The sequence below is a fragment of the Chiloscyllium plagiosum genome, unplaced genomic scaffold (assembly GCF_037043375.1).
Source record: "Chiloscyllium plagiosum isolate Xiang-an unplaced genomic scaffold, Cpla_swu_hap1 HiC_scaffold_35, whole genome shotgun sequence".
Lineage (NCBI taxonomy): Eukaryota > Metazoa > Chordata > Chondrichthyes > Orectolobiformes > Hemiscylliidae > Chiloscyllium > Chiloscyllium plagiosum.
In genome coordinates, this window is record NW_028270173.1 from 26,342,698 (window position 1) to 26,360,226 (window position 17,529).

Here is a 17,529-nt window from a genome sequence, read left to right on the forward strand (position 1 = left end):
AGCACTTGTTGTGAGTGACGCACAAATTTGTTCCTCTGAGACACGTCAGAAGGGGAAAGATTAAGGAACCTTGGATGACGAGAACAGAGGAACTTCTCGTTAAAAGGAAGAAGGCAGCTTATGTAAGGTGGAGGAAGCAAGAATCTAGCACAGCTTTAGAGGATTACAGGCTAGCTAGAAAGGAGCTCAGAATTAGATTGAGGAGAGCCAGGAGGTGGCATAAAAAAGGCTTGGCAATAAGGATTAGGGAGAACCCAAAGGCATTTTACTCATACGTGAGGAATAAGAGAATGATCAGGGAAAAGGTAGGGCCGATCCGGGATAGCATAGGAAACTTGTGCGTGGAGTCTGAGCAGATAGGGGAAGCCCTAAATGAGTTTTTTGCTTCGGCTTTTACCAAGGAAAGGGAACTTGATGTAAATGAAAACTTAGAGGAGCTGGGATACAGTCTTGACCAGATTAAGATTGATGAAGTTGATGTGCTAGAAATTTTGGAAACCATTAAGATTGATAAGTCTCCAGGGCCAGACCAGATTAATCGTCGGCTGCTCCAGGAAGCAAGAAAGGAGGTTGCTAAACCGCTGTCGAGAATATTTGCCTCTTCACTCTCCACAGGAGTCATACCAGAGGATTGGAAGGAGGTGAATGTTGTTCCTCTTTTCAAGGGTAATAGGGACATCTCTGGCAATTACAGACCAGTCAGTCTTACGTCTGTGGTTTGGAAAGAATTCTGAAGGATAGGATTTATGACTATTTGGCAAAGCATAGTGTGATTAAAGGCAGTCAGCATGGCTTTGTGAGGGCCTCACAAATCTTATTGAGTTCTTTGAGGAGGTGTCAAGACAGGTCAATGATGGTTGAGCAGTGGATGTGGTGTACATGGACTTCAGCAAGGCATTTGATATGGTTCCCCATAGTAGGTTCATTCATAAAGTCAGGAAGTATGGGATACAGGGAGTTTTGGCTATCTGGATTTAGAATTGGCTGACCGACGGAAGGCAGAGAGTGGTTGTAGATGGGAAGCATTCTGCCTGGAGGTCAGTGTTTGGTGGGGTCCCACAGGGCTCTGTTCTTGAGCCTCTGCTCTTGTAGTTTTTATAAATGACTTGGATTGGGAGGTTGAGTGGTGGGTTAGTAAATTTGCAGGTGACACTAAGGTTGGAGGTGTTGTCGATAGTATAGAGAGATACTGCAGGCTGCAGCGCGACATAGATAGGATGCAGAGCTGGGATAAGAAATGGCAGATGGGGTTCAACCTGAATAAATGCGAGGTGATGCATTTTGGAAGGCCAAACTCGAATGCTGAATATAGGATTAAAGACAGGATTCTTGGGAGCGTGGAGGAACAGAGGGATCTGGGTGTGCAAGTACATAGATCCCTCAAAGTTGCCACCCAAGTGGTTGTTCAGAAAGCATATGGTGTTTTGGCTTTCACTAACAGGGGTATCACATTTAAGAGCCGCGAGGTTTTGCTGCAGCTCTACAAGTCCCTGGTGAGACCACACTAGGAATATTGTGTCCAGTTTTGCTTGCCCTACTATAGGCAAGATACAGAGGCTTTGGAAAGGGTGCAAAGAAGGTTCACCAGGATGCTGCCTGGACTGGAGGGCTTGACTGATGAAGAAAGGTTGAATAAGCTTGGACTTTTCTCTCTGGAGAGAAGGAGGAAGAGAGGAGACCTAATCGAGGTGTGCAAAAAAATGAGAGGAATAGATAGAATCAATATCCGGAGACTTTTCCCTAGGGCAGGATTGACTGGTATGCGAAGTCATAGTTTCAAGATATTAGGAGGAAGGTATAAAGGAGACGTCAGAGGTAGGTTCTTTACGCAGAGAGTTGTGAATGCATGGAATGCGTTGCCAGCTGTGGTGGTGGAAGCAGAGTCAGTGGGGACATTTAAGTGACTGCTGGACATGGACTTGGATAGCAGTGAGTTGAGACAGCCAACCTTCTATCCATGCCAGGACATTGCATCCAACACCATAGGCCCTTAAATTACTCAGCTGTCCCTTGTGCGGCACCTTGTGAAAGACCTTCGTGAAGTCCAGGTAGATACCATCCTTTGGCTCTCCACCACCCACAGGAACTGGAGAATACAACAGGTCAGTCACACTATCTCTCTCTGCGACCAGGTAATCAATGGAGCAAAAGCAAACTGATGCTACATGGACTCCCATTTCTGGGACTACATGGAAGAGACTATCTAAATATGAGTGATTATGGAAGTGTGAAAATAGTTCCATGGAACGACACTGACAGTTAATAATAGATACTGCCAGTTCCTGACAATTACTAGCAGTTTGCATGTCTTTTCCTGTTCTTAGCTGCGCAAAATGACCAGATGCAACGTACTGATCTGCTGCTGTTCAGTGGAGTATATAGTTACCAAGTGCACTGTGACAAACACCATCTGGATATGCAGTTAAACCAGATCAACACACAAACATTGTGGAATTAGATTAGATGTTTTTGACTGTTATTCACAAGAGGACTTGTTTTGGATTTAAAGTCAGTAGGTAAGATCAATGGCACTTTCTCTGTTTCAATTATTTGAGAAGAATACTTTTTAAGGTCAAGTTTTTTGTCACTGATGAATAGTGGCATAGGGCTAAGATTAACCAAATTCACTGGGAAGGTAACTGATCTGGGAATATGCTGGATATTCTTGAATCAACATGTTTAGATATATTGTGGAACACCTCTAGAGCCGGTTGGACTTGAACCCAGGCCTCATGGCTCAAAGATAGGCTCACTACCCCTGTGCCACAAGAGCTACTGGGTGTATGCGAAAAAATTCATGATCACAATGGGTGAATTAGTTTCCCATTAACTTTAGCAGAAATAGTAATCAGGTAGAGTATAAGAACAATGCTGTGAGATACTGGTGGCGCCAGTGATAGTGTCCCTGCTTCTGCGGCAGAAGATTCATGTTCAAACCAACAAGCTGCAGAGGTGTGCCCTACTATATGTGAACAGAATGATTCAGGGTCCTTGTAACCAGTGGCAATATCCATGCCTCTGATCAGGAGGTCTGGATCCAATTTCCACCTGCTCCCAGAGGAATGTCTTAATTTCTGGACAGATTGCTTACTGCAGCTAAAATACTGTTGCAAAAAGGAAATCAATGTTGCACTGATTTTGTCTAAGCTCGATCTGTCGACTTTCCAACACCTGGGCTTCATACGAACATTGATTCACTGACTATGAAATACCACCTTATCTAATCTTCTTGTTAATGCAGCAGTTTGCTAAAGCAGGTCAGCCAATAATGCATACACCAATGAAATCCTATCGGCTAGCGTTTATTAAAGAACAATGAAATACTTTTCCCTGATGAGGGATGATGACAATGATTTGAAATTCCCAGGGCAGGTTAGCAACACATCCTATATTATGAGGATTGGCATTGGACAGAAAATGCTTTGGGTCAGCCATATTAGCTTCTGACTGATGTTCCCAAACATAACCTGTTGCAATTTTAAAATCAGTTGAGCAACAATTTATACAAATGATTTGGATATGAACATAGGAGGTGTCATTAGTAAGTTTGCAGATGATACGAAAATTGGAGGTGCAGTGGATAGTGAATAAGGTTACCTCAGATTACAACGGGATCTTAATCTGATGAGCCAATGGTCTGAGGGGTGGCAGATGGAATTTAATTTAGATAAATGCAAGGTGTTGAATTTTGGGAAAGCAAGTCTTAGCAGGACTTATAAACTTAATGGTAAGGTCCTAGGAAGTGTTGCTGAACAAAGAGACTGTGGAGTGCAGCTTCATAGCTCCTTGAAAGTAGAGTCGCAGGTAGATAGGATAGTGAAAAAGGCGTTTGGTATACATTCCTTTACTGGTGAGAGCATTGAGTACAGGAGTTGGGAGGTCAAGCTGCTGCTGTAAAGGATGTTGGTTTGGCCACTTTTGGAATATTGCATGCAATTCTGGTGTCCCTCCTATCAGAAGGATGTTATGAAGCTTGGAAGGGCTCAGAAAAGATTTACAAGGATGTTGCCAGGGTTGGAGGATTTGAGCTACAGGAAGAAGCTGAATAAGCTGGGGCTGTTTTCTCTGGAGCATCGGAGGCTGAGGGGAGACCTTATAGAGATTTATGAAATCATGAGGGACATGGATAGGGTAAATAGACAAGATCTTTTCCCTGGGGTTTGGGAGTCCAGAACTAGAGGGCATAGGTTTAGAGTGAGAGGGGAAAGATATAAAAGGAACCTAAGGGGCAACATATTAATGAAGAGGGTAGTGCGTGTATGGAATGAGCTGTCAGAGAAAGTGGTGGGGGCTGGTACAATTACAACATTTAAAAGGCATCTGGTTTATATATATGAGTAGGAAGGGTTTAGAGGGGTAAAAACAATGACCGCAGATGCTGGAAATCAGATTCTGGATTAGTGGTGCTGGAAGAGCACAGCAGTTCAGGCAGCATCCAAGGAGTTTCGAAATCGATGTTTCGGGCAAAAGCCTTTCATCAGGAATAAAGGCAGTGAGCCTGGAGCGTGGAGAGATAAGCTAGAGGAGGGTGGAGGTGGGGAGAAAGTAGCATAGAGTAGAATGGGTGAGTGGGGGAGGGGATGAAGGTGATAGTTTAGAGGGATATGGGTCAATTGCTGGCAAATGGGACTAGATGAGGTTGGGATAGCTGGTCAGCATGGACGACTTGGACCGAAGAGTCTGTTTTTGTGCTGTACATTTCTATGAGTCTAATTAACAGGAAATCCTCAACACAGGCTCCACCACATTAATCTGTACTGATAAGCAAATCTGCAACCAGATGTTTTATATTAAATGCTTTCTATCACATTAAATGTAACCGAAGTCTTAATGGAGGAGTCTTTGGTTCCTCAATCCCTTATTCTAATCTCTTAATAATGAGGTAATACTCTTCTTTCCTAGAATACATTTTTACTCTACACACATTCTTTCAAAGAACAGTGCATCTGGTTAACGGTGTTCCTGTTCATCAAGCACCCAGGTAAGCGAATGACTGCTTAAAATCAAAAGTGAAACAGTATTTAAATTTTGAATGTTGCATCCTTTATTTGTAATAAGTTGTCAGTATGGGAGAAGTATGGATGATGATACTGTCCCAGAACTGTACCAACATTTTGGTTAATTCTGTTGCAGGTCTGGTACAGACTGATGGGAATCTAGGGTCTTCATACCTACTAAATACCTACTTCATACCTACTTCATACCTACTTAGTGGGCGGCACGGTGGCACAGTGGTTAGCACTGCTGCCTCGCAGCGCCAGAGACCCGGGTTCAATTCCCGCCTCAGGCGACTGACTGTGTGGAGTTTGCACGTTCTCCCCGTGTCTGCGTGGGTTTCCTCCGGGTGCTCCGGTTTCCTCCCACAGTCCAAAGATGTGCAGGTCAGGTGAATTGGCCATGCTAAATTGCCCGTAGTGTTAGGTAAGGGGTAAATGTAGGGGTATGGGTGGGTTACGCTTCGGCGGGTCGGTGTGGACTTGTTGGGCCGAAGGGCCTGTTTCCACACTGTAAAGTAATCTAATCTAATCTAATCTAAATGGAAGCCTAGGACAATCACTTGCTTTACCAGCACACATTCCATGGCCAGATCCGCTGATACTTACTTGGGACTTCAGAAGTTCATCCACTAGGAGAAAGTTTCAAATCTGTTACAAAGCCCGAAACAATCCAGCAGAATATTGCAATGATTTTAGAGAGAGGTTCCGATTAAACCTCACCAACTACAGTCTGGAAATGCAGACTCTGAAGAAAAGTGACTAAGGCTGGTATGAAATTAATGCAAGATCAGGACAGGAAGTCCATGTAGAACTGATGGAATTGCGGGTTTATGGTAATCCCTTGTTCAGTCACAAGTTTTTTTTACCTTGTGTTAGATCACTGCACTTTTGCAGAAATTCTGAGGAAACATTAGTTACAGAAAACAGAAAACAGGAAAGTTAGTGAGGAAACACTGGGAATGAAAATAAAGTCAATTGAAATAATTTAAGTTATCAATTAATAATTAGCTGTTTGGTCTAACTTTTGTAATTAAAAGTCACCAATGATGCAAGTCACAGGTTTGAAGTTTTCAAAAGAAAACATTTACATGGTCTATCTAGAACATAGAAGATTACAGTGCAGTACAGGTCCTTCGGCCCTCAATGTTGCGTCGATCTGTGAAACCAATCTGTTTGGCAAACTGTCAGATTAATCAATCATGATTCTTTGTAATGTTAACGGTCAGATGAAACAGTGATTCCAAATTCTTGGTTAAAAATCACACAACACCAGGTTTAGTCCAACAGGTTTAATTGGAAGCACACTAACTTTTGGAGCAACGTTCCTTCATCAGGTGGTAGTAGAGGGCTCAATCCTAACACACAGAATTTATAGCAAAAGTTTACAGTGTGATGTAACTGAAATTATACATTGAAAAATTGATTGTCTGTTAAGCCTTTCATCTGTTAGAATACCGTGATAGTTTCACTTCTTTCATGTGTAAATCACAAAACCTTTTTTCTAAAAAGTTGCATTCTCAGGTTAGCTGTTAACAATGGTGATAGTTAGACAATATGTTGAAGGTGTTGGCCCCCTGTATTCTCTGTCTCTGCCATGATGTTTAGATTGATTCTAATCTAAAAAGTGAGATAACGGAGTTTTCCATGAATGCATGCAGTTTTTGAGCAAAGTACAATGTAACCCTGCAAGTACAAATTCACCTCCCAAAATATACGTGTGCATGTGGGTCTGTGTGTGTGTGTGTCTGTCTGTTTGGGTTGGGAGTTGTGAGTGTGAGAAAGTGTATGTGTGTGTAGTGAGTGCAGATTGTCTTAAGTCTGTGAGGGGGTGCATGTGTGAGTGTGGGAGTGTGTGTGTCTTTAAGGGTGTTTGTGGGTGTCTGTGTGCACGTCTGTGTGTATGTGAGTCCATGTGTATGTGTGTATAGGAGTGCCTGTGTGTGTGTGAGAGTATCTGTTGTGTGTATAGTGCAATGGTGGTCACCTGTAATGTGACATGAACCCAAGGTCCCGGTTGAGGCCCTCCCTATGGGTACCAAACTTAACTATCAGCCTCTGCTCGGCCACTTTTCTCTGCTGCCTGTCCCGAAGTCCACCTTGGAGGATAGTCACCCAAAGATCCATCAGTACAATTATGTGACATTGCCAAACAGACAAGGCGACAAAACTACACCACGTACATGCACGCCAAGAACAAAAACTAGAGAAACTTGGCATTCTCACCAGTAATAGCAAAGCCCACTCTGGAACCACAGTAGACAACATTATCACTCGGGAAACTTATCAACTTATCGGACCACACCCTTCGACCAGAAGAGAGTCAACATGGATATCACCATTACGCATGGGGACATCACCCAACACCCACACGGCAGGTACTTATGTGACTCGGCCAACATTGCCTATCTCATACACTGTGGGCAAAGATGTCCTGAGGCATGGTACATTGACAGGGCCAAGCAGACGCTGCAACAACAGATGAATGGACACCAAGCATCAGCAGTTAGGGACATTTGACTTTGGATATTCAGATGATCATCTTCCAAGGTGACTTTGCGATATGTAACAACGCAGAGTGGCTGAGCTGAAGCTGATAGCCAAGTTTGGTACCATGAGGATGGCCTCATTCGGGACCTTGGGTTCATGTCACACTACAGGTGACCCTACTACACTATACATTCTTACACACATACAGACACACTCAATCATACACACGCTTTCTCTCAGCCACCCACACATACACCCCCTGTACTCACATCCATGCATACACCCTCTAATAGGCTTGTACTCTGTCACAATCAAGTGCACACTCTATCAAGCATGCACACGCAAACACTCTCACATGCATTCACGCTCATACGCATACGCTAACATGCACACACACACTCTTTTGCAGAATTGTAATTGCAGATACACTCTATTTTATTCAAAAAGTACAAAATCTGCCAGCAGTCAATACAGGCAGTCAATTCACGTGACATTTTATAAATTCCTCATTTGGAAACAGAACCAGTCTGATTCAAGGTTGGGATATAGACAGATTCCAACCTCACACCAAAATGAATTGTCTGAGCTGAGATGTCACCTTTTTTTTATAAAACCTTAAGTTATTTCCAGAATGTGACAACTTTCTGGAATTTACATATTAATGAACCTAAATCTGAACCCATTCTAAAAGAGGAAAGACTAGGTTTGTTCAATATATTGTTTAAGTTGTATGACATTGTGATCTTTTGCTATAAATACTGTGTCTTACGATCCTGATCCACAGCTAGCTGATGAAGGAACAGCGCTCTGCAAGCTAGTACTCCCAAATAAACCTGGACTATAACCTGCTGTTGTGTGATTTTTAACTTTGTCCACCCCAGTCCAACACTGGCACCTCCACATCATTTATCATCAGACAGATCAAAAGATCATACAATTGGTGTGAGTGAAGTGTCGACAGGCCGAATGATAGGTATCTGCAAGTTATCAATCTGCAGAGACCTATTACTGGGCCTGTTGACACTCAAATCACACCATTTGATCTCTCTGATGATAAAGTCTGCACTTGGTTGTTCACTTAACCTAATAAAGGGGCAGCACTTTGAAAGCCTATGATTTCAAATAAGTCTGCTGAGCTATAACCTGGTGTCATGTGACTTTTGATCTTGCCCATCCCAGCCCAACACTGGCACCTCTACATTATATCTAAGGAAAGATATGGGGATCAACACTGTTCACAAAATTCTAGCTGTGGTCTGACTAGGGCATTCCATAATTTTAGAAAGACCTTCCCATTTTAAACTCCATTCACTTTGAAAGAAGTATCAACATTTTACAAATACATTAAGGACAAAAGGGTAACTAGGGAGAGAATAGGGCTCCTCAGCAAGGTGGCTTTTGTGTGGAGCCGCAGAAGATGAGGAAGATACTAAATGAGTATTTTGCATCAGTGTTTACTGTGTAAAAGAACATGAAAGATACAGAATGCAGGGAAATAGATGGTGACATCTTGAAAAATGCCCATATTACAGAGGAGGAAGTGCTGCATATTTTGAAATACATAAAAGTGGATAAATCCCCAGGACTTGATCAGATGTACCCTAGAACTCGTGGGAAGCTAGGGAAGTGATTGCTAGGCCTCTTGCTGACATACTTGTATCATCGATAGTCACAGGTAAGGTTCTAGAAGACTGGAGGTTGATCAGCGTGGTACCATTATTTAAGAAAGATGGTAAGGACAAGTCAAGGAACTATGGACCAGTGAGCCTGATGTCGGTGATGGGCAGGTTGTTGGAGGGAATCCTGAGGGACAGGATGTACATGTATTTGAACATGGACTGATTAGGGATAGTCAACATGGCTTTGTCCGTGGGAAATCAAACTTGAGGTTTTTGAAGAAGTAACAAAGAGGATTGATGAGGGCAGAGGGGTAGACGTGATCTATATGGACTTCAGTAAGGCATTCAACAAGGTTCCCCATGGGAGACTGGTTACTAAGGTTAGATCTCATGGAATACAGGGATAACTAGCCAGTTGGATGCAGAACTGGCTTAAAGGTAGAAGATTGGAAGCCTGTGACCAGTGGAGTGCCACAAGGATTGGTACTGGGTTCACTACTTTTCACCATTTATGTAAATGATTTGGGTGTGAACTTAAGAGGTATAGTTAGTAAGTGGGCAGATGACATCAAAATTGGAGATGTAGTAGACAGTGAAGAAGGTTACCTCTTTGGGATTACAATGGGATCTTGATCAGACGAGCCAATGGGCTAAGGAGTGGCAGATGGAGTTTAATTTAGATAAATGCGAAGTGCTTCATTTTGGGAAAGTAAACCTGAGCAGGACTTATACACTTAATGGTAAGGTCCTAGGGAGTGTTGCTGTACAAAGAGACCTTAGAGTGCAGGTTCATTGCTCCTTGAAAGTAATGTTGCAGGTTTGTTAGGATAGTGAAGAAGGATGTTGTGAAACTTGAAAGAGTTCAGAAACGATTTACAAGGATGTTGCCAGGGTTGCAGGATTTGAGCTGAAGGGAGGTGTTGAACAGGCTAGGGCTGTTTTCCATGGAGCGTCGGAGACTGAGGGGTGACCTTATAGAGAATTATAAAATCATGAGGGGCATGGATAGGGTAAATAGACAAGGTCTACTCCCAGAGGTGGGGAAGTCCAGAACTAGAGGGCATAGGTTTAGGGTGAGAAGGGAGAAAGATATAAAAGAGACCTAAGGGGCACTTTTTCATGCAGAGGGTGGTGCATGTATGGAATGGGCTGCCAGAGGAAGTGGTGGAGGCTAGAACAATTGCAACTTTTAAAAGGCATCTGGGTGGGTATATGAATAGGAAGGGTTTGGATGGATGTAGGCCAGGTGACAGGTGGGACTAGATTGGGTTGGGATATCTGGTCAGCATGGACGAGTTGGACTGAAGGGTCTGTTTCTATCACTCTATGACTCTATTCAGGTACAGGCAGCAAGGTGATAACTGAAGAAGGAAATAGGAGGGTGAAAAGAGGGCACAAAATAGCTTTGCTGTGAAGATTAGGGTGAATCTAAAGAGATTCTTTAGGTTTATTAAAAGAAAAAGAATAACTAGAGAGAGAATAGGCCGCCTCAAGGATATGTGTGGAACTGCAGGAGATGGGTGAGATCTTCAATGAATATTTCTCCTTTGTTTATCATGGAGAAAGACATGAAGACTTGGGAAATTGGGGAAGCTAGTGGTGATATCTTGGAGACAGTCCATATCACAGTAGAGGATGTATTGGATGTATTAAAATGTAAGAAGGTGGATAAATCCCGTGGTCCTGTCCAGATATATCCAAGAACCCTGCAATAGGCTGGAGAAGAAATTGCGGGGCCCCTGGCTGATATATTTGCATCATCATTAGCCATGGGTTCAATCCTGGAAGACTACGGGGTAGCGAATGTTGTGCCTTTATTTATGGAAACAAGAGACCAGTAAACCTAACACCTTTGGTAGGTAAGAAAATTCTGAGGGAGAAGATATACATGCATTTGGAAACACAGGGTTTGATTACGAGTAGTCAGCATGGCTTTGTGCGTGGGAGATCATGCCTCACAAATATGTTAGAGTTCTTTGAAGTGACCAGGAAGGCTGATGTGGGTAGGGCAGTAGATGTAGTCCATATGGATTTGAATAAGATATTTGATAAGGTTCCACATGGAATGCTGCTCTGATGGGTTGGTTTGCATGGAATACAGGGAGAGTTGGCAAATTGAATACACAATTGACTTGATAGTAGGAAGCAGAGGCTAATAGTGCAAGGATGCTTGTTGGACAGGAGGCCTGTGATTAGTGACATGTCTCTGAAGTCGGTGTTGGGCCCTTTGCTGTTTGTTATATATATCAATGATTTGGATGAGAATGTACAACGTATGATTAGTAAGTTTGCAGATGACACTAAAATAGGTAATATCGTGGACAGTGAGGAAGGTTATCAAAAATTGTGGCAGGACCTTGATCAGCTGGGGAAGTGGACAGAGAAGTGGCAAAAAGAGCTTAATCTTAATGGGCGGCGCGGTAGCACAGTGGTTAGCATTGCTGCCTCACAGCACCAGTGACCTGGGTTCAATTCCCACCTCAGACGACTGACTGTGTGGAGTTTGCACATTCTCCCCGTGTCTGCGTGGATTTCCTCCGTGTACTCTGGTTTCCTCCCACAGTCTAAAACAAAAATCTGCAGGTTAGGTGAATTGCCCATGCTAAATTGCCCATAGTGTTAGGGGCAGGGGTAAATGTAGGGAAATGGGTCTGGGTGGGTTGCGCTTCAGTGGGTCAGTGTGGACTTGTTGGGCCGAAGGGCCTGTTTCCACACTGTATCTAATCGACACGAGTGAGGTCCTGTATTTTGAAAAGTCAAATCAAGATAGGAGTTTCATGGTGAATAGTAGGATCACAAGGAGCATAAAGTGAGGTCTGCAGATGCTGGAGATCAGAGATGGAAATGTGTTGCTGGAAAAGCGCAGCAGGTCAGGCAGCATCTAGGGAACAGGAGAATCGACGTTTCGGGCATTAGCCCTTCTTCAGGAATTCTCCTGTTCCCTAGATGCTGCCTGACCTGCTGCGCTTTTCCAGCAACACATTTCCATCACAAGGAGCATAGCAGAACAGAGGGACCTTGGAGTTCAGGTACACAGTTCTGGGAAAATGGAGTCAGAGGTAGACAGCACAGTGAAAAAGGCTTTTGGCACATTGGCCTTCATCAGTCAGGGCAATGAGTGTAGAAGTTGTGAAGTTATGTTGCAGTTATCAGCATGTTGGTGATGGCGCACTTGGAATATCTTGTTTAGTTTTGGTCACCTTGTGAAAGGAAGGATGCCATTAAACCGGAAAACCTGCAGAAGGGATTTATAAGGATATTGCCAGGATGCAAGGGACTGAGTTATAGGGAGAGGTTGGATAAGCTAGGACCTTTTCCTTTAGAGCACAGGAGATTAAGAGGGGATCTTATAGAAGTGTAAAAGATCATGGGAGACATGGATACGGTGAATGCAGTCGGTCTTTTTCCCAGGGTTGGGGAATTGAGGACTAGAGGGCATCAGTTTAAGATAAAAGCAAATTACTGCGGATGCTTTGACAAAGGGTCAGTTAGATTCGAAACGTCAGCTCTTTTCTCTCCTTACAGATGCTGCCAGACTTGCTGAGATTTTCCAGCATTTTCTCTTTTTTGGCATCAGTTTAAGGTTAGGGGGAAAGAATAAATTGGAATCTTTAGGGTGATGTTTTTATACAAAGGGTGATACGCATATGGAATGAGCTGTCAGAAGAAGCAGTTGAGGTGGTTATGTTAACAACATTTAAAAGGCATTTGGCCAAGTACATGGAAAGGAAAAGTTTAGAAGGATATGGGCCAAGCGCCAGGAAATGGACGAAGTTTGGGCTGAAAGGCCTGTCTCCACGTTGTAGGACTCGACGATTCTTTTCCATTTGCCTTCCCGATTACTTACTGAACTTGGATGTGAGCTCTTTTTTAAGTCACTAAGTTCCCCAAATCCCTGTGTGTGTTCTTTCCTTTCAATCATAGTCTGAGGCATTGCTGGCTGGCCTGCATTATTGCCCATCCCTAACTGCCTACTTAACTCTGAGAGGGTGGTCACAAGCTACCTTCTTGAACTGCAGCAGTCCATGTGCTGTGGGTTGACCAAAATGCCATTAAGGAGGGAATTCCAGGATTCTGACCCAGTGATAGTGAAGGAACAGCAATATGTTTCCAAGCCAGAACGGTAAGTGGCTTATCATGACACTACAGCTTCAAAATGTGCATTTTGTCCTTTTTTTATGATGAGGTTGACACAGATGTGATGTGCAATCTGCTTCAAGCCAATAAAGTAAACAGCTTGTGAGGCCTTGGGTTTTTGTTTAAAGTTGAAACAATAGAAGCAGCCTAAATGGGTCAAGCTCCAACAGAACCAGGATTTTTAGCTTAGATTTCAGCAGTTGCTGTGGTCTTTGGGCTGGATGTGGAAGCTGTTTTTCCTTTCTCTGTTACAGCTAAAAGCTTGAGAGTTCTCTTCCTACTGCTTGAATTGCACGTGATACAATCTACTTAACTGACTTTATGTTTTCCAAGACTGTGCTTATGGGATGTTACTATATTGGAACAGTTGCTGTTTAGCAATTAAATAATTCATTATTCTGCAATGCCTGGCACTTGCCTTTAAAATAAAAAAAAATGAGGGTCTAAGCTATTCCTTAAAGTGTTTTGAGGGGTTTGGTCTGATCCATAACATGTTTGTAGGGGAACTTAAAGGTGGCGTTGTTTTCATGTATCTGCTGCCCTTGTCCTTTAGATGGAAGTAGTTGTGCATTTGGAAGCTGCTATCTGAAGATCTTTGTGAATTTCTGCACTGTAATTTATAGATACTATAACGGCTGTTACTGAGCATCAGTGGTAGAGGGAGTGGATGCTTGTGAATGATTTTTTTGTGTAGCTATTCTACATTTGAATAATCAGTTCCTGTAATCTTCCTGGCAAAGTACATAACTTTTCATTTTACCCCATTATATTCCATCCACCATGCTTTTCTCCACTCACTTAGCCTTTTACCATAGCCCTCTGCAGACTCTTTTTGTCATCCTCACCACTTGCCATCCCACCAAATTTCGTTATCATTTGCAGAGCTGGCAACATACACTGCCCTCATCAAAGTTTTTAGTATACTGTAACTGTGGTGCCAGCACTGATCCATGCAGCACTCCACTAATTGCAGGTTGCCATCCTGAAAATGCCCCATTCATTCTAACTCTGTTTTCTATTGGTTAGCCAATCTTCACTGAAAGCTAATTTACTGTAATGTGAATTTGGAAATATTTATTTATTTAGGAATGGAAAGGACTTTGCAACATGTTATGAGCAAGTTGACAGGTTTTCTTTTTATTTGTTATTCATGTCTGCCAACTTATCGCATAGTTTCCAGAGATTATGATGTACAAAGTATAATAGAATTGGACGGAGCAGAAGCTTATTTTCTATTCAGTGTTGCTATTTACCTTTGTAAGCACTTTGCTTGTTTCTCAGACAGATAAAGTGGCACTAGATATTTAAAAATACAGAGGTCTTCTGGCATAGATGTAGCATTCCTGCCTCTTGTCCAGGAGTTCTGTGTCATACCCCACTTCAGGACTGGATGGACATAGAAGTTATGTCAAAATGTAGTCAAATAAGTTGATTATCAATCTGTAAATACTTCTGATATGCCTACAGCCAGGGGGAGAGCTGGAGTGTTTCCTGCTCAGCCAGAACTGTATGTTAGTAGAACAGCATCCCCATTTTAAAAGATTCCATGCACAGGTGCTTGCCACAAGCAACCGTGCTATTTGTTCTGAGGAGCTGTCACACTTATAAATACAATTTTAAAATCTGATCATCCAAAATGTGAGCTACCTCACCTGTGCTAATAATATTTCATCCATTTACAGAACAAGTCTCACATCCAGCAATACAATGGACAACCAACGTTTCCATTGAGGGAATCTGTAACGTTACTCTGAAGTGCTCCGTGGAAAATGGTAGTGACCTGACCTATGGCTGGCGGCGAGAAGAGATGGTCACAAATGTTAAGTCACAGAGTGTTACCAACAATGGTAGAACACTCAACATTTCCTTAACTCTGCAGAATACCAGTACAGTTTACAGCTGCATAGTGAAGAACCCTGTGAGTGAGGAGACTGAAAGTGTGGACCTCATAGTGGCCTGTAAGCTAGCTAATTGAATTTATTAACAGCTAATTGTGATGCTATTCTGATTATTAACTAAATTACACAAATGGTTGTCGAATACAAGCTGAGTTCATAATTTTTGTTTACTGAAAGGGTTGCAATCACATGACTTTACAAATTAAAGTTGCACAAAATTTAACCAGGAAGGATGGGAAATTTGTCTTGGATAGTGTCACATTACTTGTCCATTACACATAGCACCTGATGTTCTGATTCATTGAAGCTGACAAAACTGATTATTAAGACGGGAATGTAACAAGACTCCAATTTGATCCAATCAGGGAGTAGCAAAGGCAAGTTGGAGGGTCAGCAGGAAAAGGATAGAGAAGGAGTTGCAGAGACTGAGGTTTGGAAGTTTGGTAACAGAAGGGTTAGGGAGGATGAGCGGTTGAAAGTCAGATGGTATACAAAGAGAGGTTAGATTAAGGACCAGGAGAGATCGTAAACTGGACGATCAGAGAAAAGAAGAATCTTCAGCAACCATGAGGGTTAGAGCAGTACACTCTATGGTGAACTAACTTTATGAAACAGGGTCAATTGCGACATCTTAGAGGTTGCAATCAAAGTATTTATCAGACATTTTCTTAATGGATACATTACCATTACACCAAACATTGCAACAATATTGTTGCTAATGATCCTGATCCTACAGTGAGGGATTTCAAGTAAAGAGAAACTTTGTCTCTTTATGTGTCTTTCGAGGCAATGGAAGAGAGAAGGGAGATGCCACTCTGAATTCAATCCATATCCTGGGAATACGAATGGTGATATTTATCGTCGCTGTCATTATCAGTGTCGCTATCACTGGCTTCTGTGCCTGGCATCGAATAACAGTTAAAGGAAACTAAAATATTTTCTAAAGCTTTGTTCAGCAACAATCTAGTTTGTGAGAGGAAACTTTATACAACAAATAACAGCAACAATTACAGTAACCTTTGGTTAATATTCAAAGACACTGACAAAAGCTAATTGAATTTATTAACAGCTAATTGTGATGCTATTTTGATTATTAACTAAATTACACAAATTGTTGTCAATTACAAGCTGAGTTCATAATTTTTGTTTACTGAAAGGGTTGCAATCACATGACTTTACAAATTAAAGTTGCACCCAATTTAATCAGGAAGGATGGGAAATTTGTCTTGGATGGTATTGGCATGGTGGTACTGTTGCTTCACAGTGTCAGAGATCCGGGTTCAATTCCCGCCTCAGGCAACTGTCTGTGTGGAGTTTGCACATTCTCTCTGTGTCTGCGTGGGTTTCCTCTGGGTGCCCTGGTTTCCTCCCACAGTCCAAAAATGTGCAGGTTAGGTAAATTGGCCATGCTAAATTGCCCATAGTGTTAGGTGTAGGAGTAAATGTAGGGGAATGGGTCTAGGTGGGTTGCTCTTCGGAGGGTAGGTGTGGACTTGTTGGGCTGAAGGGCCTGTTTCCACACTGTAAGTAATCTAATCTACCTCAAACATTGCTTGTCCATCACACATAGCACCTGATGTTCTGATTCATTGAAGCTGACAAAACTGATTATTAAGACGGGAATGTAACAAGACTCCAATTTGATACCTTAAGTCCCCTGTTAATGTTACCCTCTTAAAACTGTTTCATGTTAGTACCTGTCAGTTAATATGGCGTGTACTCCCATTAGCTTCAGGAGTTTCATTTTAACTTTGTTTCGTGCTGGTCTGATCCAATCGTCATCATTTTGAAGCAGTCATGATCCTGCAAATTGAAGCTGCTTCTCCTACCTCTTGCTGATCGTCACAACACTTGCTCAAAGGAAGGGAAGTAGCAACTTTAAGAATTGCAGGGAGAGATCCAGCCAGAGGGGCAAGTGGAGAGGAGGTGGATCAGGGAGTAGCAAAGGCAAGTTGGAGGGTCAGCAGGAAGAGGATAGGCATCAACAAATTCAATACGTGTCATGATGTTGAACACTTCTTCCACTGTTTCTGCCTCCGAGCTTACTAAAAAAGGCATTACTGATGAAGGGCTCCTGCCCGAAATGTTGATTTTTCTGCTCCTCGGATGCTACCTTACCTGCTGTGCTTTTCCAGAACCACTCTAACCTTGACTCTGATCTCCAACATCTGCAGTCCTCACTTTCGTCTACTCTACTCACACTGTCTAACACTCTTGGTCACTTGTAGAGACTTTATTCCTTGACACTCCACCCACACCGTTTGCACCATCTTCTGATTTCTCTGCCCTTCATCTCTCTGCCCATAAATCTTATGTTTTGTGTGCTTCCCTCTCACTCCACCTAACAAGGGGGTTATGCTCGAAAGCTTGTGATTTTAAATAAATCTGTTG

At 42.6% G+C, this 17,529-nt stretch overlaps 1 protein-coding gene across 1 annotated transcript; it reads left to right on the top strand.

Annotated features, from left to right (window-relative positions):
• Positions 1 to 5,535: 5,535 nt before the first annotated feature.
• On the top strand, positions 5,536 to 16,696 carry LOC148140586 (signaling lymphocytic activation molecule-like; the record flags this gene model as incomplete). Its single annotated transcript, XM_087979771.1, is given in 3 exon segments — positions 5,536 to 5,830; positions 14,923 to 15,214; positions 15,875 to 16,696. Coding segments are annotated over 3 exon segments (783 nt in total), but the record flags the coding sequence as incomplete, so codon positions are not given.
• Positions 16,697 to 17,529: the final 833 nt, after the last annotated feature.